Consider the following 26,096-nt stretch of genomic DNA (forward strand, 5'->3'; position numbering starts at 1 on the left):
TGTTTGCTTGTATGCCTGTCCATCCTTTATCACAATGTTGTTGCTAGGATTCTGTCTACAATTTTTGATGTACTTATATTTTCTATTCACCTAGATGAATTGTTGGTAATGATAATAGCTAAGAAGTGATTGATTTTTACAGAAATTCCTTTGTGGAGACTGCTTTCTGAGTATATGAGGTTATTTGAGTGTGCACTGTTAAGTTCTTTTCATTGTTTATCTCAATAGATTATTTGAAAAAAAAACAGGAATCTTCGATAAAGTCCAAAGTAATGTTTTCATTTCTTTATTTAAATCTAAAAATCATATACATTTAAAACTTCAGTTCTTTCAATGAATACTTCTGAAATAACTGAAGCCGTACCTTAAGTTTTATTATCAAAACTTAATTATTCATCATTAAGATTTTAGAAAATTACATTCATAGATCATGTGTTTTCTTATATATTTAACAGAATATTTTCCTTGGAGAAGATATCCGTAAACAGCTGCCAAGAGAATCAGCTGACTTTGATGATGTTAATGCTAAATGGAAAGTTATCATGACCAGGATGCACAAAGAGAAGAATGCACTTCGTTGTACTCATCATGAAGGTAATGTAATACAAACAACATGTTAACAAAAGAAATTATGGGGGAATGATAAATGATTACAGAAACTTTTAAGCAAAAAACTTTCAACTGCATTTGACTATTATTGGACTGGCATATTAGTAAATGATCTGCAGAGTAATTTTGAAATAAATGAACACTTTTTTGAAAGAGTATGTTTGTTTTTACTGTTCTGTTACTGTTCTATTACAGTCAGTAGCAGTTCTCATCACTAGCACACAATGGAAAAAATGCATGTTATTGAAACTTGTATGTCAATTTATTTTTAGGTGTATTGGAGGCTTTGAATGAAATGAACCTGAAACTTGAGGACATTCAGAAATCTCTGGACACATACCTGGAAACAAAGAGAGGAATCTTCCCAAGATTTTACTTCTTGTCTAATGATGACTTACTGGAGATTTTGGGTAACTCTAAACAACCAATGTTGGTACAGCCACATCTGAAGAAATGTTTCGACAACATCAAATCTCTGGATATGGCCAAAGTGGTAAGGGTCATGTTCACTTGTTTCAAGTACAATAGTATTGCTCTAGATATTAATAAAATCAAATTTAAAAAAAAAAGAATTGAGCGTTGTCCAGACAACTGGTCAATTTCTGCTTTGGAAGGAATGTATATTTTGGTTATAGAAGTAGTTGCTTTAAATTGCATTTCAAGGTAATTTTTGTAGTAAATTTCTGCTCTGCTATTCATTGTCAAGAGGATATTTAGCATTATAGCTGGTGGTTTGAATTTATGTCGTATTGAAAAATTATTGTCTTGCTTACAAAGCTTGTTTTTTAATTTTCATTTACAGAGTAGTAGAATATTGGTGATAAGTACATTTGCACTGGTTTAGTGTTGTTGAACTTTAACCCTTTAATATTAACCGAAAATTTTGTTGTGAATATTGGCAAAACTGTGAAAAAATGAAAAAAAATAAAGAGTGATACATTCTTGTGGAAAAGTTGTATTCAAATGTAAATTGATAGATCCAGTGATTCTTGTTAAGTTACTCTTCATTACAGTTTTGCATATTATGATTAAAACACTGAAAAGTCACAGAATTCAAATGATGAACTATGTACGAATTAAAGCATCAAATTTTTGGAGGATCTGTACTGAAAATGATTCCTCAATTCTCCTTTTCTCCTATTTCTTCTGACATTGAACAATGCAAAATGCTCCCTAATCATTTATTTCGGCAAAGAAAAAGTAAACAAAATGCATTTGTCCCTGCTTTCTTTTTATGAAAAATGGCTTGAGAACCAAGTCAATAACAGAAATGGCCTCTAAGATAATTTCACATAATTCGTATTTACTTTTTATGTTCATGTTTTGAATTCTGTGAGATTTTGTTCCCCAAATATTTTAACATGAGATATTGTTATATGGTTGTTGCTCTTTACTATGTTATATATTTTACCATTGTATTCACCATTAAATTAAATCTTTTACATTAACACCACATGTTGAATCTGTTACTTCCTATAAACTTTACTAGAAGAGCTTTTTCAGGTCTTATTTTTGGACTTGTAAGGGAGATAATTCACTTTAAAAACGTATGGCTCATTTCAATTAAAATTAGACCTTTAATTGTTCCATTCAGTCACCACATGTATGCTCTGCAACACCCCATTCCTCTTTGTTCTAATGACCCTTCTGAACAGCCAATCAGATTTTAGCAGTCATGATTTTGAAAGCTTTATTTAAAGGGATGAAATTAAGGATTCTGAAAAGGATAATTAAACAGAAAGTAGAATTAAATATCATTACATCCTACTTACAGTAACTGAAAAAAAAATGATTTAAAGGCCTAAATCTTCATATCAGAGTTTTCCACTGCCTCAGAAAAAGTTCTTCAGCATGATTTCATCAGACTTTAATAACATTTTCCCACTGAATGTTCATTGTAATATTTTATCTAGATTTAACAAGTTCTTAACATGTTTTCCTTCAGATTAACAGACTACACAGAAATCATTTTTGATATAATGATATTTTATTAATACAGATCCACAAATCTCTCTTATTCTACTTATTTAACTACTTTTTAAAAGAACTAAGCTGAAATAAAATGAATATTTATTGAACTTTATGGTATGAATGAGACACCCACTGTTAATTCATTAAATAAAGGTTGGTCTGTTCATTTATTGGGAGGAAAAAATAATACAATTCAAATCAATATATACCAAACAAAAAAGAATGATCTTTTGATGAAGAAATAATATTACTTCATCTATATTTTACCGAAAATACCTGATTTTACACATACTTTTACTTATTTTTAAATCCCTAGATCATGTAATGTCTGGTAATGTTGTGAAAATATTATATGTCATTTTTTTGCTGTTTCATTGGTGATTCAAAGTGTTGTATTATCTCTATGGTGCAAGATTTACTTAAGTTAGGATGAATCAAATATAGGAAATTTATTTGGATATTTTAGGAAATGAATGAAATATTACATCATGTAAATATCACATTAAGAATTATTTCACATTGAAAATTCTTGCTTTGATAAATCATTAGAAATTTATGTGATTTTCACATGAACTTGTTAAATACATTTCAATGTAAGAAGAACTATATGTATTGTGTCTTAATAGTTGTATGGAATGGTGTCACTACTTGAAATTTTTGGTCTCTTGATACAAATGTACACAACTGTCTTGAGGTTATACACACACATGTAGTTATACCTACACAAAAATACATGATTTGTATGCATTACATTGTTTTAATTTCAACAAAATTTGTTTGTTTACAGCATGGTATGCAATGGCAAGCTGCAGCCATGAAGTCAGCTGATGATGAAAGGATAGAGTTCCTAACCCCAGTACCTTTAGAAGGTCAGGTTGAGGTGAGTGCATAGCAACAAGGAAACATGGTTGGTATTTCTGCTCATCTATCATTTTGACAGCATTTTGCACAACGAAAGAGTGAAAAGATAAGGAAAGAAGACAGAAAGTATATTGAAAAATGTACCAATGAAGACCAATTATTTACTACTTCTGTGTGCTTGAACGATCAAAATGAAAATATTTAATTCTGAAAAGCCTGAAATTGGATAAATCACAAATATGTCTAAATCTGTATTATTTCTTAAGCTATAAAATATTTTTTCTTTTAGAACTGGCTTGGTGATGTAGAAAGAGCTATGGTAAATACTCTGATTGACAAACTCTCTGTAACAAAATCTGCTCTAAAGAAATCCAAGAGAGATAAGTGGTTGAAGGACCACCCAGGACAGACCTGTATCACATCCAGTCAGATTCAGTGGACTGCTGATACTATCAAAGCCCTGAAACAAACCAGAGACAGGGGAGATAAGAAGGCCCTGAAATCAATGAAGAAGAAACAGGTAAAATTAGATCTCTAATGGTCTAGACCTATATCGGTTCTGATTTTGAAGGTGTTTGTTTTACTCCATGCTTTAAAAGCAGGAGTGATCATGCTGTCAATTCATCTGTCCCCAGTGTCTCTGAAACTGCATGTCAAAGTCCCCATCACAGACTATATCTTTAGAAAGACCAGGAAATAATATATTTAGTAACTTTCTTCAGTAAATTTGATGTTGATTCTGCTAGAAATGGACATGAAAGTTCATTTTCATTTTATTGGTGAGAATATTGTCTTAAATGCTGTTCAGTATGAAAAGAATATTTCCTCATGCTTCATGCATTTCTCAAATGAGAAGGTCCTTTTCAGTACTATAAAAACTACTTCTAATATTCTTAATATTTTAAAACAGATTGGTATGTTGAACAAGTATTCTGAGATAATTAGATCAAACCTGAATAAGATGCAGCGTCTAAAGGTAACAGCCATCGTTACGATAGAGGTTCACCAGAGAGATATCACAGAGAAACTCATTAAACAAGGATGTAGTGATGAGAATGCCTTTGAATGGCTCAGTCAGCTGAGATTCTACATGGAAAGGGTAAGAGCACAATATTTTGTATAGATAAAAATAGAATTCATATCCTCCCACCATTCTTATCCAAAATGTCTGTACCAAGTCAGAAACATTGCAGTGGTTTCCAACTTTGTGGGTTTTGCCATTTTGCCATTTGTATTATAGCCTTTCCTTAGAATATTGCTTAGATTATATCAGTTCAGTAATTTTGTTATTACCCTTCACAAATCTCATTTTACTGTACACATGTTTAAAGGAATAACCTCTTAGCAGCATTAGAACCAAATACATAGGGAGTTGGAGATATGAACATTTATACAAGAATTACTTCAAACACATAATGTCAAAACAGGAATCCAACTCCAGCATCAAGAAGTTCTATCATTTACAGTGCTGGGATTGAAGCCTCAGTTTGTTTTCAAATGCATTACATTTTTTATGTTAAAAATTTCATGTCATGATATGATTCCCCGATTATAAGACAACAGAATCATTCTGAGAAGGATATTATTGTACTTCCAGTAGGTTTTAAAAGAATTTTCATATTTTCACCATATGACTCAATGAATATAACATAACAGAATTGTTACAAGCACAGTTAAAGATTTTGATCATCATTTAATGTTTAAAAAGAATTTTATAGTTTTATTTGGTATGTTTTAATGTAACAATTTTTCTTTTATGTTCACCATAGGACCATCAGAAAGACATTTGTATGATCAGACAGACCAACACAGAGTTCAGATATGGCTATGAATATCTAGGAAACTCTGGACGTCTTGTTATTACACCACTTACTGACAGATGTTATATTACTCTGACAACAGCCCTACATCTTCACAGAGGAGGTAGTCCAAAAGGTCCAGCTGGTACAGGGAAGACTGAGACTGTCAAGGATTTGGGTAAAGGATTGGGAATGTATGTGATCGTCGTCAACTGCTCAGAAGGTCTAGATTTCAGATCCATGGGAAGAATGTTCTCTGGTCTAGCTCAGGTAATGTATTATAAACTTTGTGGATTCACTTTCTGTCCCATTTTGTTTAATTGATTCATTGATAGGCTTAGTGGTGTTTGAAAACATTTAGGCCCTTCAAGGTTAATTTCTTGGTTATCAGGCCATTTTTCATGATACCAATGAGTGAGGGGGGCATTTCTTTTTACCTTTTATTGTCCCCTTAAAGTGTTTAGATTTTCACATTGTTCATAGATAGGAAAAAGTTTGAGGAAGGTGTTGTTTTTATTTTATTGATATGGCATTTAAAATGGGTACAGAGACGTTCCCATAAGAGTAAGAGTAATCAACTTTGTGAGGCCTTAAGTACTTATTTCTTTTTGTTGCTTTGATTTTGCTGCTTAATTGTGAATGAGCCAAGTTTATTTTTAGTGATTGATAGAACTTATTTAAATGACCAACTTTAAAATATGTCAATCCTTTAGTTAAATAGAGTTAAATTAAAACTTACACTATCTAAATACTTTATATAATGTATCCCACCATCCCATACAGATTTATAAAATATTATGTTAAATTTATAGACTGGAGCCTGGGGCTGCTTTGATGAGTTCAACCGTATCAACATTGAAGTGTTGTCTGTAGTTGCTCAGCAGATTTTGTCCATTCTCAGTGCTTTAGCTGCTGGTACAGATAGATTTGCCTTTGAAGGAAGAGAAATTGATTTGACACATACTTGTGGTATCTTCATTACCATGAATCCAGGTAAAAACATAGTTTCAACGTATGAGTCTGAATATCTTTAAGCATAAACGGTTTACTTAAACTGTATTGGACGGCCTTGGTGGTCCGAGGGTAGTGTGTGCCTGTCTTGAGTGCGGTAGGTTGTGGTTTTGATTCCCAGTGGAGTCATACCAAAGACTTTAAAAATTGGTAGTAATTGCTTCTCTACCAAGCACAGTGTATTTGAAGATATAGAGTGACGACTTGTTGGTTCAGAGTCATAGTAGTATGTCCGAGTGGGTTGTCATGCTTATCTGTTGGCTGTTGCTTCTGTGAGCTTACACATTAAAGATCCTGCAAAGCATGTTGGAGAAGTACAATGTTGGGTCTGTTTGAGTGGTTAATCGTTCCTGCTCTGAAATGCATGATATACCTTTCATTAGACATTTAACCATGATCAATCAATCAATACACTGCTTTGATAAATTGGTTTTATTTTGGACTCTATTTTCAAAGTAATGATAAGTCTGATATTCTCTCGACCTGTCAACTTTTATTATGCTGAAACTGTATTTTAAGTATAGTATTAAATGCCAACTTACATTTCAATAATAAAAAGTTATTTAATGTTTTCAGAATCACAAAGCTAAATTATATCAATGGCACCATGTATGATATATGTACACTTGTTTCTAGGTTATGCTGGAAGAACTGAGCTGCCAGACAACTTGAAGTCTATGTTCCGTCCCATTGCTATGGTTACCCCAGACTCTATGTTGATTGCTGAAATCACACTGTTTGGTGAAGGTTTTGGTAACTGTAAGGCTTTAGCGAAGAAGACCTACACATTGTACTCACTGGCTGAACAGCAGCTGTCCAAACAGGACCATTATGACTTTGGTTTGAGAGCGCTGGTATCTGTACTTAGATATGCTGGTAGAAAGAAGAGAAACAATCCAAACTTGTCTGATGAAGAGGTTTGTTTAACTAACTTGGTTGAATTAGGTGATTTATTCAAGTATATAATTTCAATATCCAGGTGTTCTTAAAATCATGTTCTGTTGGCAATAGATAATTGATAGTTGATAAAAGTTATATATATATATAGTTATCTTTATGTTCTTACTATTTTTTTGTCTATTTTTTTTCTACAATCTGCAACTTTAATTCATTCCTTGATTATGTCTGTTTTATGTATATTTTGTGTATTTGTAGGTACTGCTAGCTTCAATGAAAGACATGAACATCGCTAAAATGACATCAGTAGATCTTCCACTCATCAATGGTATTATGTCTGATCTGTTCCCAGGAATAGAAACTCCTGTGGCTGATTATTCAAAGGTAGAGACAGAGAAAACTTACCTGAGATTAGAGAAAAAGAGTTTTAAGTTATCACATGGACAAAAACAGAGAAACGTCTAATTTTCTTCTAAATCATGTAGATGTTCTAAACCGGCATTGAATAAGTACTGTAAAAAAAACTTTTGTTAATGGGGTATCAATTTTTGTGGTTTTTATGGTTCCAACGAACCTTCAATTTTTATTTACCAAAGAAATGAAAACTTTGATGCTCTTTGAAATCCACAAATAAAAAAAACCATGAACCAATGAAATTTTGACAAACCAAGAAAATTGATCACCACGAATAAAAAAAATTTACTTTCACTGTAGAATAAATAACTTCTAGACTGGTGACATTCTTGTATTTTCTTGTATCTATATATCATTTTTATTCTATGCAATATCCTATAAAGTGGTTTACCCATTCAACTTCAGATGAAGGTAGCTATCACCAAAGAGTTAGAATCCAAGGGATTACAGGCCAACCAACAAACATTTACGAAGACTATCCAGCTGTATGAGACTAAGACGTCTCGTCACTCTGTCATGATAGTAGGAGGTACACAAGCTGGTAAATCTGTTGCTTGGCAAACACTTCAGGCAGCCATGACTAGACTTAACAAGGAAGGAGATCCTAACTACCAACTTGTAAAGGTATATCCTCTCATTAATCACCTATCATTATTAACTTTATAAAAAAAATTGTGTGCTTATCCAAATGACTTATATGCTTTTATTCCATTAAAGTTATCTACTTGGTGCTTATAAAACTAAACATATATGTATATGTTTTATATTTTTATGACATTTTTGCAAAATAATTGCTTTTTTTCAACTAATACAGATTTTTTAAATTCTTAATGATTGTGTTTTATTCTTTCTTAAGCATTGCCATCATGTTCTTTGTTATAAATTAACAATTGATTATTTTCTGTAGGTATTCCCATTGAATCCTAAAGCTCTTTCCCTAGGAGAATTATATGGTAGTTTTTTGTATTTCTGTAGGTTTTTCCACTGAATCCTAAAGCCCTTTCCCTGGGAGAATTGTATGGTGAATTTGATCTGAACACCAATGAATGGACTGATGGTGTACTGTCTAGTGTTGTCAGAAATGCTTGTAATGGTATGTATTAGAAGTTTTGATCAATTATAGGAACCGAAACAATTTATTTGGCTCTGATGAAATAAGGTTTCTTAATTTAAGTAGTTAAACAACAATAACAATTGCCTGGCTTTTATTAATTCAGTTTTGAAGAATTCTGAAATTTATGCGCAGAAAATATAGATTGAAATTAAGAAAAAATATATGTACACTCAACGCCATTCTAACTGTAAATTACACCATTCAAAACAATGAATTGTTTTTTTTTTAGAATTTTTTTAGACATAGCATTTTAGACTGAATACAGTCTTTAAATTTTCATATGAAACAATTTCAGATGACAAACCTGATGAAAGATGGATCCTATTTGATGGCCCTGTGGACACCCTGTGGATTGAGAGTATGAACTCTGTCATGGACGACAACAAAATTCTAACTCTGATCAACGGAGAGAGGATATCACTTCCTGATCCTGTGTCCTTGTTGTTTGAAGTAGGAGATTTGTCAGTTGCCTCCCCTGCTACTGTATCAAGATGTGGTATGGTGTATGCAGATTATGCTGATCTCAAATGGCAGCCATTTGTTGATTGTTGGCTGGCTAAGAAGAAAGATAAGGTAGGTTTTTACATTTCCTGCTTTAAAACATCGTAGAATACGGTAATAATGATGTCCTTAAATATTTATAATGATACCCATTTATTATTTTTATCTGATAAGATTGCATGTGAAGAGAATTTTGTATACTTTACAATATTTTGTATTTTTGTCTGTTTTTCTTTCTTTCTTAAGTGGTTGCTTTTTTTTTACCTTTGAATACAGGGGCTACTCTGGCTTCTAAAATTCTGTCGCCAGAAAAATCGGCAGCTGCCATTTTATGTCGCCAATTTTCAGAAATTAGAGTGGGGGGGGTGCCAAAAATAAAATTATACTTTTTTAAAAATGATGACAGTGTTAAGTAAACTGATGAATTATCTTTTTCAATTCATCAAAATAACCTCTCCATTCATGACATGCAAGACACAAGTACACAAGATTCACTTTTGTGGCATGAATGAAGCAGGTTTTTAGCTCTAGTCTGTCACTTTCATGTGCCTAAAATAATAAAGTACTACTCCAGAAACAGGTATTTTATTTCTATCAAGGACTTTGTTACTATTCTCATATAGTCCCTGATTTTAAAGCATTTTCACCTTTGTCCTTTATGGTCTAATTTATCTTACAATATAATTTGATTTTTTTTTTTAATTTAACAAACTTGATTCTTTTTTTTTTCAAGTGATAAAATTTCTAACAAACTAAATTTTGTACCATGGACCATTAATTGTGTCCCTGTTTAATTATCTTGGTATCTCAATAGTATTTCCTTAATTAGATTTTGGGAATCACCATTCTATTTGTTTTTTCCGATTTTCCTGCCAAAAAGTCACATGACAAAAGTAAACAAATGTCATCCTTTTTCTTTCATCAATTCTTTAATTTCTAAGTGTTTAGACACTTCCTGATGGGATAATCATTGTTAATTGGATTTAATTTATTCTGTTATTAGGTAAGTCTGTTTCTGAAAGTATTACATTGTTAAACAGGGCTGTGAAGCTTGTATGTAGCCACACGCACATGGCCATAATTGTGTTTACCTTTGACCAGATGATGATGAGTTTTGATTGGCTCAATAATATATTTAAATTTGATTGACACCTCCCTTAAGGATATTGTCAGTCACGGTCCTCTGGTCTAATTACCGTTAATTGCCTTCAGTCGTAAATTGGTCATGGTCAGTTAACTCTGACAAGGTGCCAACATAATTTGATAATTAGAGAAAATATCCCTTGCTGATAAACTTCCTGTCAATTTTAATATACAAAACTTAGGCGCCAAGAAAATTGCCAACTGGTTATTTTTTTGTCGCCAGATCAAATAAAAAATCGCAAATTGCGACATTGGCGAAGCCCAGCTCGACCCTTGGAATATTAAGTACTCAAAGAAATACTATTTATCTGATAGATGGAAGTTCTTATTTTTAAGAGAAAATTGAACTCTTACTACATGTATTTGTATTTCATTTTATGCTTCAAAACAGATAGTTCTTTTACATAAACATTTTAGGTCTTGGTTGAAGAACTAAAGAGGCTGTTTGAGAAATTCTTAGTGAAGATTCTAGAGTTCAAAAGACTGCACTGTACAGAACTTGTACCGATTGCTCAGTTAAATGGAGTCAAATCTCTGTGTAATTTGTTTGACGCCTTAGCAACACCAGAAAACGGTGTTGATCCAGTTGATCAAGAAAATTACGCCAGAATGATTGAATATTGGTTCCAATTCTGTATGATCTGGTCTATCTGTTGCTCTGTTGATGAAGAGGGACGTAAGAGAATTGATAATTACATTCGTGAAACTGAAGGAACTTTCCCTAACAAAGACACTATCTACGAATACTTTGTTGATCCTAAGAACAAAACTTGGGTGCATTGGGAGGAGAAACTGAAAACTGGATGGAAATATGTACATGGGTAAGAAATACTTTGACTGTTGCTTGTTTTATTCAGATGGAACATGTAGCTTTCAATGGCATTGCACAAGGTTTCAGGATTAAACAACATTATTGTGGTAATTTTGTCTTATGATTGTTTAAAAAAGAGTAATTTTAGGTTTCTTGTTTGGAGTTTCAAATTTCAAGTATTTTTACTATTTTGCTTTCCATTGACTTTTGTACATCTTGTAAAATATTCTTCCATTTTAAGTGAACAATTGTATAAGGTATGAATTAATATCTTTGTCATTTCAGAACTCCCTTCTTTAAGTTGATGGTACCAACAGTAGATACTGTTCGTTATCAGTATCTGGTTTCTACTTTGATCAAATCCTTCAACCCAGTATTGTTGGTAGGCCCAGTGGGTACAGGGAAAACATCTGTGGCTAACAGTACCCTGTCTAAGGTGGACAGTAAATCATATGGAGTACTATCTGTCAACATGTCTGCTCAGGTAAATATATGGTCTGATTCAACAAGTTATTATTAGGTAGCATTTTTGTAACAATTTAATTTTGTTAAGAAACAGGCAATGCGAAACGCTTCTTTTTTTTTTTTAGATTTTTTATATTAAATATTGGTATTTAGAAGTTCTATAGTTATTTCATCAAGTACATACATGCCAACCATTACAAATTTTCAGATTTTTTTTTGGGGGGTCAAAATTACGCTATTATGGTCAATAGTCTAATATTATAGTTTCCCAGTAACCACCATTTTAATTTAGTGGGTCATTTACATGTATATTAATTCCTTTATATTTTACAGACCACATCCAATCAAGTACAGGAAATCATAGAGAGTAGAGTGGAGAAAAGAACAAAAGGTGTATATGTACCTATTGGCGGTAAGAAACTACTGACCTTCATGGATGACTTTAACATGCCAGCCAAGGATACCTTTGGTTCACAGCCACCACTAGAATTGATTAGACTGTGGCTGGACTATGGATTCTGGTATGACAGAGAGAAACAGACACAGAAAGAAATCAGGGTTAGTTGTGATTGTAGGGTGTTGGGATTTATTTTAAATAGTTTTCCTGCATTGAAGGATTACATATTATTATTATGACAATTTAAATTTATAGATATTTTAATACCTGCCCCCACAAAGGCATTTTTTACTAGTGATCAAGGGATAAAAAGGTAAATAAAAATGTTTACCTAGTTTTGATCGGCTTATAAATTTGATTGTGTGTATATGTGCATGTTTAGTTTCCTTTAAAGATGATAGCCTTTCTCCTTTCTTTTCTATTTTTTATTACAGGATATGTTCTTAATAGCTGCCATGGGTCCACCTGGTGGTGGTCGTATGGTTATATCCCCACGTATACAGAGCAGGTTTAACCTCATCAACATGACTTTCCCACATGTATGTATGATCTACATGTATTTTTTTTGTTAGTATGGTAAATTTTAAAATTGAATATGAATGCCTAACACTGTACAGTGGAGAGGTATACCTAGCACAATGTAGAATGCAACATCATGTTGTTCTTATCATAATTGTGACATGTTAAATTTCTGATTTTTGGCATTTTGCCTTTACCAATTACCAAATGATTAGTAAATTTTATCTTATGCAACACCTTCTTTTGATAAGTTATTAAACAACTGCTGACATTTCCTGTTTCTAGGAGTCACAAATCAAGAGAATCTTTGGCAGTATGATAAATCAGAAGCTGCAGGACTTTGAGGAAGAGGTGAAACCCATAGGAGATATTGTCACTGCTGCCACCATAGAGATGTACTATGCTGTTGTTGGCAAGTTCCTACCCACTCCTACCAAGATCCATTATCTCTTTAATCTGAGAGATATCTCCAAGGTAAATTTTTACACAATCTACAGTAAATACCAGAGAAAAAAAAACAGCTTCTTCAATCTTGAAGACAAACCAATTTTCAGCATTAAAGATATTATTAGTTATTAGTTTAATCTTTAAAGTAATCTTAAGAATAAGGAAGCTCTCAATTTTTCATGTCATAAACCCTCAATAGATCATTGATTCTTTGTTTCATTACATAACATATTTGTTAGTGTTTAATAGGGAAAATGAAAAGCTTGCTTAGTATGTGTTAGTTTATGCTCTTGCAGTTAAAACTCTTTTTTTGAAGATTTTTACCTAGATAATGAAAGTCAATAATTTGAAATGATTTCAGATCTTCCAAGGCATGTTGAGAGCACACAAAGATTTCCATGATACAAAACAAGCCATTACTAGGTTATGGATTCATGAATGTTTCAGGTTAGTTTGCTAAATGATGCTAGAAATCACTGTTGTGCATATATTATTTCCAAAAAAAGTCCTGTGGACTTAATTTTCTTTTTTTGCGAGTTTCTTTACCTGAAATGATTATTTCTGCTTAACATGTATTCCTGAGTTTCTTCAGCTTAAAGGATGATTTCGGTTAACCATATTATTAATATTGACAATGTACATGTAATCCAAGCATTTGTTTATACATATAAAAAACAACATTTTTGTTGATTTATATTGAGAGTTGTTCTATAACCAACGGTAAATATTTTATTATATTTTCCAGAGTATTTTCTGATCGTCTAGTTGATGACAAGGACAGAGAAAATTTTGTTGGCCTTCTTACTGATAAGTTAGGAAGTTTATTTGACCAGACTTATCATAATATATGTCCAAACAAAGTTCCACCAATTTTTGGTAAGTATGTAGAAGACAGTTTGTTTAGCAACTGATATTTACTAACTAAGCTTTGTAAGATATCTTTTAACTTCTTAGAATTAAAAAAAAAATGTCCGGAATATTTTAAGGTCTATCACACTATAGTGAGTGCATAATAAGGAGCAATATTTTTGTAGGTGACTATATGAGCTTGGATTTGGTTTATGAGGACATCACAGATATAAACAAACTGAAGAAACACATGGTTGATGTACTAGAGGAGTACAATGGCTCCCCTGGTGTAGTACATATGGATCTGGTACTCTTCAAAGATGCTATTGAACACAGTAAGTACCAGGGATACTCATTTGAAGATGTCAAATAACTTTAGCCCCACTAAAGGGTGGTGTTTTAGAATCATATAGATATCATGTAGATAGGGCGTACATTATATGTGATTTTTGGGTGCTGACCAAAATATCAACTTCCTGTTTTGTAAGAGATGACAATGCCATTGAAAAATAATATTGATTCCAGGTGTTTGAAAGAGTTGAATGCTTTTAAGTCATTAAGCATTAATATGATATATAATCAACAATCTAAGAATATCTAAAACTATTATTTTTTTTCTTAAGTTTCCAAGATTGTACGTGTAATTCGCCAACCTCGTGGTAACATGCTATTGATTGGTATTGGTGGAAGTGGACGACAGAGTTTGACCAGGCTCTCATCATATATCTGTGAAATGTCAGCTTTCCAGATTGAAGTCACCAAACATTATCGCAAAGCAGAGTTTAGAGATGGTATGATTTCAGTTAACACAATTTTTAAAGCATATTTTTCTCCTAATTTAAATGGAACATTTATATATATCCCGAGTTCATGACATATGATGATGTATTTTATTTTGCAGGCAATATAAAAATGCAAGATTATTTCTATCATCTGTTAGGTTACTGACTGGAGCATTATTTCTGCTTACCTCTGAGGTTTAAAGGTTATGTAAATACATCACAGTCGTATTCACTTGAGAGGAATTCAGCAATATCTCAATTTGCTATTAAAGACCTATGGTTAAAAACACAGCTATGAAAAAAACAATTCCTGTGAAATTTTTTTAACTTTAATTTTTTTTCTCCCCCAGATTTGAAGAGGCTGTACTGGCAAGCAGGAGTTGATAACAAACCAACTGTTTTCATCTTCAATGACACCCAGGTAGTAGAAGAGGGCTTCCTTGAGGATATCAACAACATCCTCAGTAGTGGTGAGGTTCCCAACCTCTACAAAGCTGATGAATTTGAGGAGGTATGTTTGTGAGGTCATTTCCATCGTCTTACATAAGAGGTTTCAGGTAATGGGATTAAGATATCCACCAAATTTTCTGTTGCTCTGTTTGGTTTGAAATGTCAGCTTATTAATTATGAGTGCATACAGATTCCAATAAGGAAATAGAACAAGTATTTGCATTCAATTCAGTTGTGAGATTTTAAAAACTAGTAGCTTTATTTTGCTTTTCTTCAGTTATAGTGAAACTAAGTTATTTAGTAGGAACATTAACAATTATATTTAATTTGGAAATGATTATTTTGTTTTTGTGTACAAATAGCATACTTGTTTCTCGGTCTTAAGTGCTTACATTTTGTGTCTGTATTAAACTGTTCCATTTAATTTCTAAATGAAACATTTTAACATATTGATAAATAGATCTTTGGAGTTAAATATTATCTTTTAAGTGGAACAGTTTTATAGCAAGTTAATTAGTTACCTTCAGGGGAAAGAGTTAGTCCTCTCTTGATTAAACGACCATTACTTGATAAACTGCTTTAAAAGTGCCAAGATCTGATAGATAATTTAAATCTTGTCACTTGTCAAAGTGGTTCACAAAGTATTGTTGAGTTAACTACCAGTTCATGAGATGATTATCGTTCAGTCAAAGAAACACAAACTCTGTCTCTCAAAGTTAACTCTTTTACTTGCTATAATATTGAATAAGTGGAAGGTTTTCCTGCATATTGTTAGCCTGGAAATCAAAACTGATTGCACATTTGGAGTATGAAAATGCCATTTTAATATTTTTCACAAGAATTTTTCAAATAATAGAATTAAAGACAAATACAGGAAAACGTTCTTTTGATGTGCACTGTCTTATTTACATGGAATTAGCACATGGCTTGAGTGATTGTAAACAGATTTTACCTGGAAGTTTGTCCATTTGATGGTTTGGGTTTTTTGCACATGCACTAATATATAGAAATTAAATTTTGCAAACTGTTTTATTTTTCACAAATATTATGTGATGAACTTTGAGGTTAATTGCAAAACTTCTGTTGTACACTGCTTTTCATGTTCTAATGCACAGTGTGAATTATGGACAGACTTCCAGACCATACAAATCCTTTGGATTATTGGAGAATGCAGTCCTTGCTTGGAAAAGAGAGTGTTTTAATATTTCACAATACTAATTTATTTTTAATTCAGTAGTTGCATTAGAGGCAATCTCCTCTTGCTGTCTTCATTAAGATTCTTTATCTAGTAAAATTTGTTATCTTTCTTTAGTGTTTGATCTATGAATTTCTATTGACACCTTTTATTTTTTGCATGCACATGATACTAGTAGATGGTTTAGTTAATCAGAGTTTTAAACATATTCTATAGGATAAATAGATGATTTATTTAACCATAGTTTTGATGATAGACTCCCTTGTTTTCTTGCTTCTTTTATTACATAGATAAATAAATGTCAGCTTGTAATTAAACTTCTATACTTGCATGGAATCAAGGTCATTTCTACATTTTCTAATCATTGCATGTTGAATTTCCATTTGTTTTTTTCCATATTGCCTTACTACTAACTTCTTCAATACTAACTCACCTTTATGCTTTAACCAATAACTTTCCAAGCAAGGACAATGCAAGCATGTTTTAGAATCAGACTCAAGTTGTACAGAGGATAGCTGTCATGGTAACCACATGTATGCTATATTGATTAAATTTTGTACACCTTGATTTTGATAATAGGTGCGAAATGCTCTGGTCGACACGGCCAAGAAAGAAGGCGTGGATGAAAGCCCGCAGAGCATATTTGCATATCTTATTGACCGAGTTCGAGCCAATCTTCATGTTGTCTTGTGTATGAGTCCTGTTGGAGAACCATTTAGGTATGTATTGTTTTATGATATTAAGCTAGGGAAGGCAGGAAGTACACATTATGGTAAGGCATTATTACCATCATTCTTTAGTCCCTACTCTGCTAATTTTGTGTTTTCTTATACTTTATACTTTCACTATTTTCAATTTTTGGTCAGTGAAGATTTTAAACATATTGCATCTTGTAGAACATCTGTGTTTTATTCATCAATTCAGAAAATGGTGTAGTTGACTATTCAGTTTTTACTGAAGTTGGGAAACAATGTGTTATTAGTAAAAATGCTTAGTACTTATTTTAAACAAATTTCACAATGTTTTATATCAATGCTGATCTGACTATTATAGAAACCGTATTCGTATGTACCCTGCATTTGTAAACTGTACTACAATAGACTGGTTCAGTGAATGGCCCGCTGATGCCTTACTGGAGGTAGCAGATAAATACCTGATGGAGGTACAGATTGGAGGAGAAGATGAGGTAGGTTAACATCACAGTATTGGTATTAGCTAGGTTTACACTGATGATTTAACTAGCCATGTCACTTTAACTTCAGTCTAAATGAAATATTAAACACATGTTTCTGTCCATTCATTCATTTATTTGTGAATTTAACTTTTCCAAGACTCTGATAAAATTTTGTTTTTTTTATGATTAGGAATCATTTGGTCATGATAAAGTTAATAGGCACTATAGAACTTATGCTTTGCCAGATTTCCACATTTGGGGACATTTGACCAAAAATCTTAATTTAATAGGCACTATAGAACTTATTTTTTGCCAAATTTCCACATTAGGGGACATTTGACAAAAAATCTTAATTTAATAGGCACTACAGAACTTATGCTTTGCAAAATTTCCACATTAGGGGACATTTGACCAAATATCTGAATTTAATAACATGGATAGTAATCATCAAGTGTATGTATGTGTTTGTGTGTGTGTGAGATATGTACCAAGAAGGTTGCTTTGTCTTCTTGCTAAGTTCATGAGAAAAATATTGTGGAAATTAAAAAAGTTCAGATTAAACTTTTTTCAATGAAATTAAAATGTCTACAAATTATTCATTACCTTTTAGTATACCTTTGACAACATGTTGCACATTCAGAAACCCTGCTTTTCCAGTTTCATTTTCTTTAACTTCAATGCAAGACTTCTAAACTATAGTTGCATTGCAATATTTTTATTATTTACAACATTGCAGAGTGTCAGAGGGAGCACAGTTTTCTTGTTGCTTTTGTTGTACTTTGTCTTGGAAAGAAAATTTCCTATTGTTTTTAGTTGATTATAAATAAAATCATTTTTTTTTTCTGCAATATAATATTTTTTATGAATATACAGATAAAAAAAAAATCAAACTATTACCACAAAGATCATGCATTATTTGATATATTGTAAAAAAAAATATGGATACTTTTGTGTATACCATGAATCACCATGTATCCAACCAGAACAAATAATTTCACAAAAATACCCCGATACCTTCACAACCTTATGTGATCTACATCCAGTTAGCACATTATGTAAAAATACCATATCAATTGTCAGAAATATCAGAAGCAGAGAAAAAAATTATCTTATGAAAAGAAACAACAGTGGGTAAGATTTGGTCTAAAGATGGGATTTTAGAAATTATTCTTTCTTAGCAGTAATCTTAAGTAATACGTAACTTTTCGTATTTGGTGTTTATATTGAATAAATAGTTTAGAATGTCAGGAGTTTTACTTGGGATTATTAGTGGAATTTATATTGGCATTATGAGCAGGAGTGGTGTTGTTATAATTTTTGTTAAACTAAATTGTATTTCTGAAGATAATGGTGGGTAATTTTAGAGATTTTTCTCTTTCCTCCGTAATATTCTTGTTTGTTTCACTAAAATTAGCATGATAAGGTAAGAATAAAATTCTAAAATGTGTGCAGTTAACCAATCAACAAAAAGAAAAGCATGAAAAATAATTTTACATTACAATTTTGTAATTTTTAAAGGGAAGTAAGCAATGTTTTTAATTTGATGGATATATTTTTGAAATTTCAGAAAAAGAAGGTGAGATGCACATAGCATTAGTGAACAAACAAAAAATCAAAATGGCTGTCCGGGTCTGTCCACATGTTTAAAACAGCTTCTGTCTATATCTCCTGCATCTGTTATTATGTTACCATATAGCTGTGTAGAACTGTATCTTGTTTATAGGGGAGATGGTAAAACTTTAAAAATAACACAAGTTAATGCAACACATCTAGCATTATAAAAGAATAAGTATTTCAAGACAATATTATTTTTTGGGGTGTTCCTGATATACAAATATTTTAGTAAAGTTTCATATATGTTTTGCTTCTTCACCACAGAAATATCAATAAATTTTATGTTTATTTAATTCATTAGTTTGAACTGGTAGTTCAATGCTTTTTGTTCTGAAATAAGTGATAATAAAAATAATTCAATAGAAACTTTGGAAGTGAACATTTCTGTTCAATATCTTACCTCCTCTATAAAAGATTAGTTCTGAAAATACAGCAATCACCACTGTTATGGCTTGGTGCTATCTACACTACATTCCAAGTTATTTTAGTCATTTCCACCAGTCCACAGTGGAAAAAGTATATTACAGGAATATTTATCTCTTTACATTCTTAATCCTTTTATTAAGCTTTACTGGTCATCTACATGGTCAAATATATCCATTTATCCATGAAATAAGGTCTGTAAACTAGATGTTTGAAAACCTTTGCCAGTTTATGTGACAAGTCGAAATGAAGAAAAACCCACTTGTACTGTAGTGTATAAATAACACTCTCCACTCCATGCACCTTAAATATAAAATGTAATATTTCTATTCCAGATTGACAGATACTTCCTCTCATTAACTTCATCACTGTATAAATTCTCATCTGATGTTAACATTAATTTTGAATTTCAGCCAACCCTTGATGTTTTATCTCTGTATTTAGTCTGTTGTATCATTTCCCATTGCATACATGTATAATCAAATTAAAAGCTAATAATAGACAGTCCTGGCCCGGGTTTCATAAGAAATTTCAAATTGAAATTCTCCTCAAATCTTCAATTTTAAGTAATTTGATTGGTTGAGATTTGAATTGAGGAAGGATTTTAGAAAAATCTGTTTGAGATTTTTTATGAGACTGGGTACTGATTGTGTACAATCTGTATAGTGGATTTGTATGACTATTGTAACTTTCCCTGTACTTGCTTGTCTTAAAGATAAGAAATGACTGAAGGAAATTTAAGTAGATTTTTTATTATGTCCTTTGTAAGCTTCTTTCAGTTCAGTTATAATTCCCTTTTTGTCCCCTGCTGCTGTGTGGAAGGGGACATAGAAATACTGGTGTTCATGTGTCCTTCCATGCTTCAGTGTGTCTGTCCACACTTGACTTTGTGGATGCAACTCATCAGAAATCACTCCATGGATTTTGTTAAAATTTTGTTGGAATGTTAGTCACAATAATGTAGTTGATCATATTGTGCCACCATTTAGATTCAACAAATTTTTTTTCTTTGTCTTCATTTGCTGCCGGGGAAGGGGGGGGGTACATTTGATTACATGTAGCAATCTTGTTATGACTAAACAAGCAAATGGGAGATAATCTGGAAATGTGAACTGATGATGTGTTGTATTAGCTATATTTCAGTAATAACTTTATTTTACAATATTTAAGTTAAAAAATGATGAAATTTCTATTTCAAAGTGCATGATATAATCTTGTTTAAAACTTCAAAACTAATCTAGCCTATCTTAACAAGCATGAATATTCTTATTGAATTTGTCAATTAGTATCTCAAATTTCTGAACTAAAACTGATTAGATAACATGCTTTCACTGCACTGCATGACCAATAATTATTTTTGATGTGACATGAAATTGTCTCTCATTCATTTTTTTTAAAAGGTATATATTTAGACTGTACACTGAAAAAGCAATACAAATAATCACTACATACTGTCCAATTTCAAATTAAAGAATAAAATCATATTAAATATTCATTGTACAATGTACAGCATTTAAATTTCAACTCCAATCTTGTGTTTTTAACATAAACAGATTTTACACAGTAGTGTGATATTGACTAGAACATAATGTCTAATGTTTTTTTATCCCCAAACTTAAAAGTTAGACCAGAAGGGAGTTATATAGAACATACTACGTTTATTTCTATCAAAATTAACAAATGTTGTATGTTGGATTTCCAATTGACAGATACATCTACTGAGAATAAAGTTTCTCAAATTATGAAGGATAATTCTTCACCATCTTTCTATGTTTTTTTAAGTTTTCATGATATTGATATTTTGCTGACCTACCCTGTGTGTGTATGCTTTCAGGATAAGTTAAAACCAAACCTAGCCAAGATGTTTTCTATTATGCACAAGTCTGTGTCTGAGTTCTCTAAAAAGATGTTACTGGAGATGAAGAGACATAACTATGTCACACCAACAAACTATCTGGAGCTTGTCAGTGGTTATAAAAAGTAAGTATACCCACCTTATTGTTGGTTTGGTTGAATAAATGGGTGCCAGAGCTGACTTACCTGGGGTTAATGTTTTTTTTATGTTTCCTTTGTAGGTATCATCTTAGATCATTATTGCCAACTTGATTTTGTTCTGCTTCAAGGTAGAACTTCATTTTTAGCTCACCTTGCCGAAGGCCATGTGACCTATTGCCATCACTTGGCATCTGTCGTTGTTGACAGTTTTTCAAAACTCTTCTCCTCTGACACTACTTGACTAATTGGAATTAAACTTGGTTTGAATGTTCCTTGGGGTGTCCTTCATAGAACTGTTGTGGGGATTTTTGATCTGTCAAAAAACATGGCATCCATTACTAAAAATAGAACATAGGGGTCAGACAGTAGTTTTTCACATATATCTCAAAAACCATTAGGTTTACTGTAGTTAAATTTGGACAGGGGCAAAAGCGTTCTGCATAGCGAGAATTATAAGTGGTCTAATTTTCATTTTAATCCGATAAGCCATGTTGAAGTTATTGTCCTTTTTCAACGTATTTTGCTGATTTTAATGATAATTTTTTCAAAAATCTTCTCCTCTGACACTACTTGAACAATTGAAAAGAAACTTGGTATGAATGTTCCTAGGAGTATTCTGCATAGAACTGTTGTGGGGATTTTTGATCCGTGAAAAAACATGGCCATCGTTACTAAAAATATAACATAGGGGTCAGACAGTAGTTTTTCGCATTTATCTCCAAAACCGTTAGGTTTAGCCAAATTCTTTCAACAGCTAATATGATCCTTTTTATTAGTCTTACAAAAGTCTTCAGGGATAAAAGTTGTCAGACGACTCCTTGTAAGAGTTATTGCCCCTGAAAGGGGAAAAATGACAGGTTTTTTCAGTTTTCAGCCAATATCAGCTTATATAACTATATAGCTAGAAAGAAACTTTAAATTGCTGAAAAGATCCTTATAAGTCCTACCAAAGTCTTCTTGAGTCAAAATTGTTGGACAACTTGTTAAATAATTGCCCTTGAAAGGCAAAATTTAACTAGGTGAGCGAATCAGGCTCCTGGGAGCCTCTTGTTTTTAATCTTGATTTTACAAATCTTCATTTACTGTGTAGTGACTGTTGATACTTCTGATTTCCACTTCCCTGTTGTTCCCTTTATTGCTCACCTTGACCAAAGGTCCAAGTAATCCCATGCCATCACTTTATAGCTGTTGTCTGTTGTTAATTTTCCATTGTCTGCCATCAGTTGTCTGTAAGATTTTCAAATTTAACTGAACTACCCCATGATTGATTTTAACTAAACTAAGGGGGAATTATATATGGAAAAGCCTTCATGAAAAATCTGGTTTTTGTTTCTGTTGTTTTTCTTGTTGTTTTTTTTTTATAAAACACATTTTGAGAAAAGCTATGTAAGCTTTGATATAGGCCAATTTTCCAACATCAACTCCTTTTATACAACAGATGCCAATGTATGTTTTTAAAATTTATTAGGGTTGTTACCCATAATGCCCTTTTTATTGCTAATGATGTAATTATCTTTTTAGACTGCTGTTTGATAAGAAGAAAGAACTTGGAGACCAGGCTGATAAACTAAGGAATGGTCTAAGTAAGATTGATGAAACCCGAGAGAAAGTCAAAAACATGACCATTGAACTGGAGGAGGCTAAAGTCAAAGTTGTTCAGTTTCAGAAACAGTGTGATGAATATCTAGTTGTCATTGTACAACAGAAGAGAGATGCTGATGAACAACAGAAGGTAACATGAGTTTAATACTCAACACTGTGAAGGAACTTATGGGTATAAGTTATTCTAGTCCAAAGTCTGAGTTTTTTTATTTTTTTATCTCAGTACAGCCTGAAAGTTTTCAAGAGAAATTTTACATTTGGTTGGGTATTTTAATTTGTAGTTTGGTGTAACCATAAAATTGGTACTCAAGGAACAGTATTTCACTTGAAGTTTTTATCTTAGTTTGAGGTGTCATTATCTGTGTGTTGTGCTATTATTTTACTAAAAAAAATGTCATGATAGATATACTTCTGGCAAAATATACTATGTTGTCATTTTCCATGTTGAGTATTATTGTCATTGCAAATCGATGATATTTCCACAAAAGTAGATCTTGAGTTGATAATGAAAATATCTGTCATGTTAGAATGGTCATTATAGATGCAGAAATTTTGACAGAAACAGAACATTGCCCTCTTTATCATATTAACTTTTTAAACATTGTTTTATAGTCTGTAGCCCAGAAGAGTGAGAGGATTGCAGAGGAGGAAACCAAGTGTCAACACATGGCAGACTTGGCACAAGCTGATCTCAATGAAGCTTTGCCTGCTCTGGAGGAAGCTATTCTGGTTGGTAATGATTAACCTTTATATTTGAGAGGATAGACATTTTGTTTACTTTACATTAATTCTTCCCTTTTTATACCCCTGCAAACATAGTTTTTGGAGAGAGTTATCACCCTATCTTTCCATCCATCTATCCACATTTTTTTGTAAGTGCAACTACTCATTAACTGATCAATGGATTTTGACAAACTTCATGGAAAGATTAGACAGAAAGGGGAGATAATCTATTGAGTCCAACTCCTATTATACAACTTAAGTGTTTTGATTAATTTTTAAAGGAAGATCAAATGCGGTACCTGTAAGAAAGATAATAATATTGATTGTGTACCTGATGACAGTCCAACTAAAAAGTTTTCCCAGTTTAAAGTTCAAGTGAAACTATGCTATCATTTTTTGTGAGCTTGCTCAAAGTATTTGTAGTTAAGTCTATTTATAGCATCAGTGAAGTAAATCCAAGTGAATATTATTATCCAACCATTCATATTTGAACAATGATTTATAAAGTGTGTATTAACTTTTGCTGTTTCTGTAAATTAAATGATTATAAACTTTGTTTATTTAGGCATTGGAATCCTTGAACAAAAAGGACATGACTGAGATTAAATCCTATGCCAAACCTCCTGGTCTGGTAGAGAAGGTCATGGAAGCTGTAATGATCCTCAGAGGCAATGAACCTACATGGTTAGAGGCCAAGAAACAACTTGGTATGTACTGGTGTAAACTGCTGAAATTTATTTGCTATTTTCACTGTAAATATTGTCACCCAACTGTTTAAACAGTCTTGATTTGTTTCTGAGAAGAGTATTACAATAGGTTTGATACTGCAAAAGTAGATTGATCAACAAAACTGTGGAAAATGCATGACACAAAAATTTTCTGCTTTACAATATCTTTAACATTTCTTCATTGTACATTTAATTTATATGATAAAAAAAAAATAATCATACAAGGAATCAAGGACATTTCTGAAAGAAAAAAATCAGAAAATCACCTACATCATATAAAATACATGTACTCTTAAAAAATGCTGGATCATGACCCCCATCCTTTTCCTTAAAGAATTTTGCCTTTTTCTTTTAGTATATATTGAGTCCTGTATATAATGGACTATTGAGGAAACCATGGGACACTGAAGTTGTAATTTGTTTTTATTGATGAAAGTTTTTATTTTATGTACCTTTACTTTTTCAACTTTCAGGTGAACAGAACTTTATCAAACAGTTGATGAACTTTGACAAAGACAACATTTCAGACCGTGTCCTGAAGAAGATTGGTACTTATGTATCTCAATCAGACTTTCAACCAGAGGTAGTAGGTCGTGTGTCTACTGCAGCCAAATCATTGTGTATGTGGGTCAGAGCTATGGAGGTCTATGGTCGTATCTACAGAGTTGTCGAGCCTAAGAAACAAAGACTTTATGCTGCTCAGCATCAGTTGAAGGAGAAACAAGATGCTTTGAGTGATGCTAAAGCTAAGTTAGCAGAAGTTGAAGCTAAAATGGCTCAGCTGAAGAAGGAGTACGATGAGAAGTTAGCTCAGAAAGAGGAGTTGAAACGTAAAGCTGATTATACTGAAATGATGTTGGACAGAGCTGGTAAACTTGTAGAAGGTTTGGCTGGTGAGAGGATCAGATGGGAGGAAACTGTCAAGGTATTCTATGTTGTATTTTACAAGGGAACCTCTCTTATCCAATGCCTCTGTATTTAAAAAATCAACACTATTTGTCTGTCTTTAAACAGATAATCTCATTGTTTTACACTGAATTCTTATTGGACATTTTGTTAAGTTGATAAATTTTGTTATTATAGGATTGGCCTAATGAAAGACTCTACTTAGTATATTAATGTAGAAAATATAGTTTCAAAGATATGTCTATTTTTATTGTATCTAGCATCTTGAAGAGAGAATGGGTTACCTGCCTGGTGACTGTCTGATTGCTGCAGCTTTTATGTCCTACATGGGACCATTTTTATCTGAGTATAGAGAACAAATGGTACAGAAAATATGGCTTGGAGAGGTAAGTAATATCCCATGTTGAACATTGACATTGTTGTAGACACAATAGTTGGACTCATATTCAACTCTTAATTTTACTTTCAATTTCAACTATACTTTTCTCTTATCTTTGTATGTTAGAAATTATGAAAACTTTCATTTGATGGTGTAATTATACCCCCTGCAAAAGAAGTTTGGGGGTATATAGGTTTCACCCTGCCTGTCTGTCCGTCCATCTGTCCCTCATCTATTTTATAAGCAGTTTGCAGCATTATTACGAAACTTTTTGGTTGTAATATAATCACATGGAGATTTGTGTATTGTCAGGAATT

The 26,096-nt window shown here is 32.2% G+C and overlaps 1 protein-coding gene across 8 annotated transcripts in view; it reads left to right on the forward strand.

The window, feature by feature from the left end:
- Window positions 1–26,096, forward strand: part of LOC148626353 (dynein axonemal heavy chain 2-like) — a 64,207-nt gene that overhangs the window by 21,042 nt on the left and 17,069 nt on the right. For 5 of the 8 annotated variants that reach the window (XM_088570257.1, XM_088570260.1, XM_088570265.1 and 2 more), the window contains 30 exons: window positions 456–594; window positions 882–1,102; window positions 3,368–3,460; window positions 3,731–3,961; window positions 4,352–4,540; window positions 5,211–5,510; window positions 6,053–6,233; window positions 6,888–7,168; window positions 7,407–7,532; window positions 7,968–8,186; window positions 8,538–8,655; window positions 8,972–9,249; window positions 10,738–11,141; window positions 11,417–11,615; window positions 11,930–12,154; window positions 12,428–12,532; window positions 12,798–12,986; window positions 13,321–13,406; window positions 13,705–13,835; window positions 13,994–14,143; window positions 14,432–14,599; window positions 14,941–15,101; window positions 16,815–16,954; window positions 17,289–17,421; window positions 21,281–21,426; window positions 22,963–23,173; window positions 23,656–23,772; window positions 24,332–24,473; window positions 24,968–25,419; window positions 25,661–25,786. In XM_088570257.1, coding sequence (XP_088426383.1) covers window positions 456–594; window positions 882–1,102; window positions 3,368–3,460; window positions 3,731–3,961; window positions 4,352–4,540; window positions 5,211–5,510; window positions 6,053–6,233; window positions 6,888–7,168; window positions 7,407–7,532; window positions 7,968–8,186; window positions 8,538–8,655; window positions 8,972–9,249; window positions 10,738–11,141; window positions 11,417–11,615; window positions 11,930–12,154; window positions 12,428–12,532; window positions 12,798–12,986; window positions 13,321–13,406; window positions 13,705–13,835; window positions 13,994–14,143; window positions 14,432–14,599; window positions 14,941–15,101; window positions 16,815–16,954; window positions 17,289–17,421; window positions 21,281–21,426; window positions 22,963–23,173; window positions 23,656–23,772; window positions 24,332–24,473; window positions 24,968–25,419; window positions 25,661–25,786 — 5,661 coding nt within the window. Of the gene's footprint in view, window positions 1–455; window positions 595–881; window positions 1,103–3,367; window positions 3,461–3,730; window positions 3,962–4,351; window positions 4,541–5,210; window positions 5,511–6,052; window positions 6,234–6,887; window positions 7,169–7,406; window positions 7,533–7,967; window positions 8,187–8,537; window positions 8,656–8,971; window positions 9,250–10,737; window positions 11,142–11,416; window positions 11,616–11,929; window positions 12,155–12,427; window positions 12,533–12,797; window positions 12,987–13,320; window positions 13,407–13,704; window positions 13,836–13,993; window positions 14,144–14,431; window positions 14,600–14,940; window positions 15,102–16,814; window positions 16,955–17,288; window positions 17,422–21,280; window positions 21,427–22,962; window positions 23,174–23,655; window positions 23,773–24,331; window positions 24,474–24,967; window positions 25,420–25,660; window positions 25,788–26,096 lie in introns of all 8 variants that reach the window. The other 3 variants (XM_088570259.1, XM_088570262.1, XM_088570264.1) reach the window with 3 other exon arrangements.

Source organism: Perna viridis, chromosome 2, assembly GCF_037379345.1.
Source record: "Perna viridis isolate PV_CMFRI_1.1 ecotype Kerala chromosome 2, ASM3737934v1, whole genome shotgun sequence".
Lineage (NCBI taxonomy): Eukaryota > Metazoa > Mollusca > Bivalvia > Mytilida > Mytilidae > Perna > Perna viridis.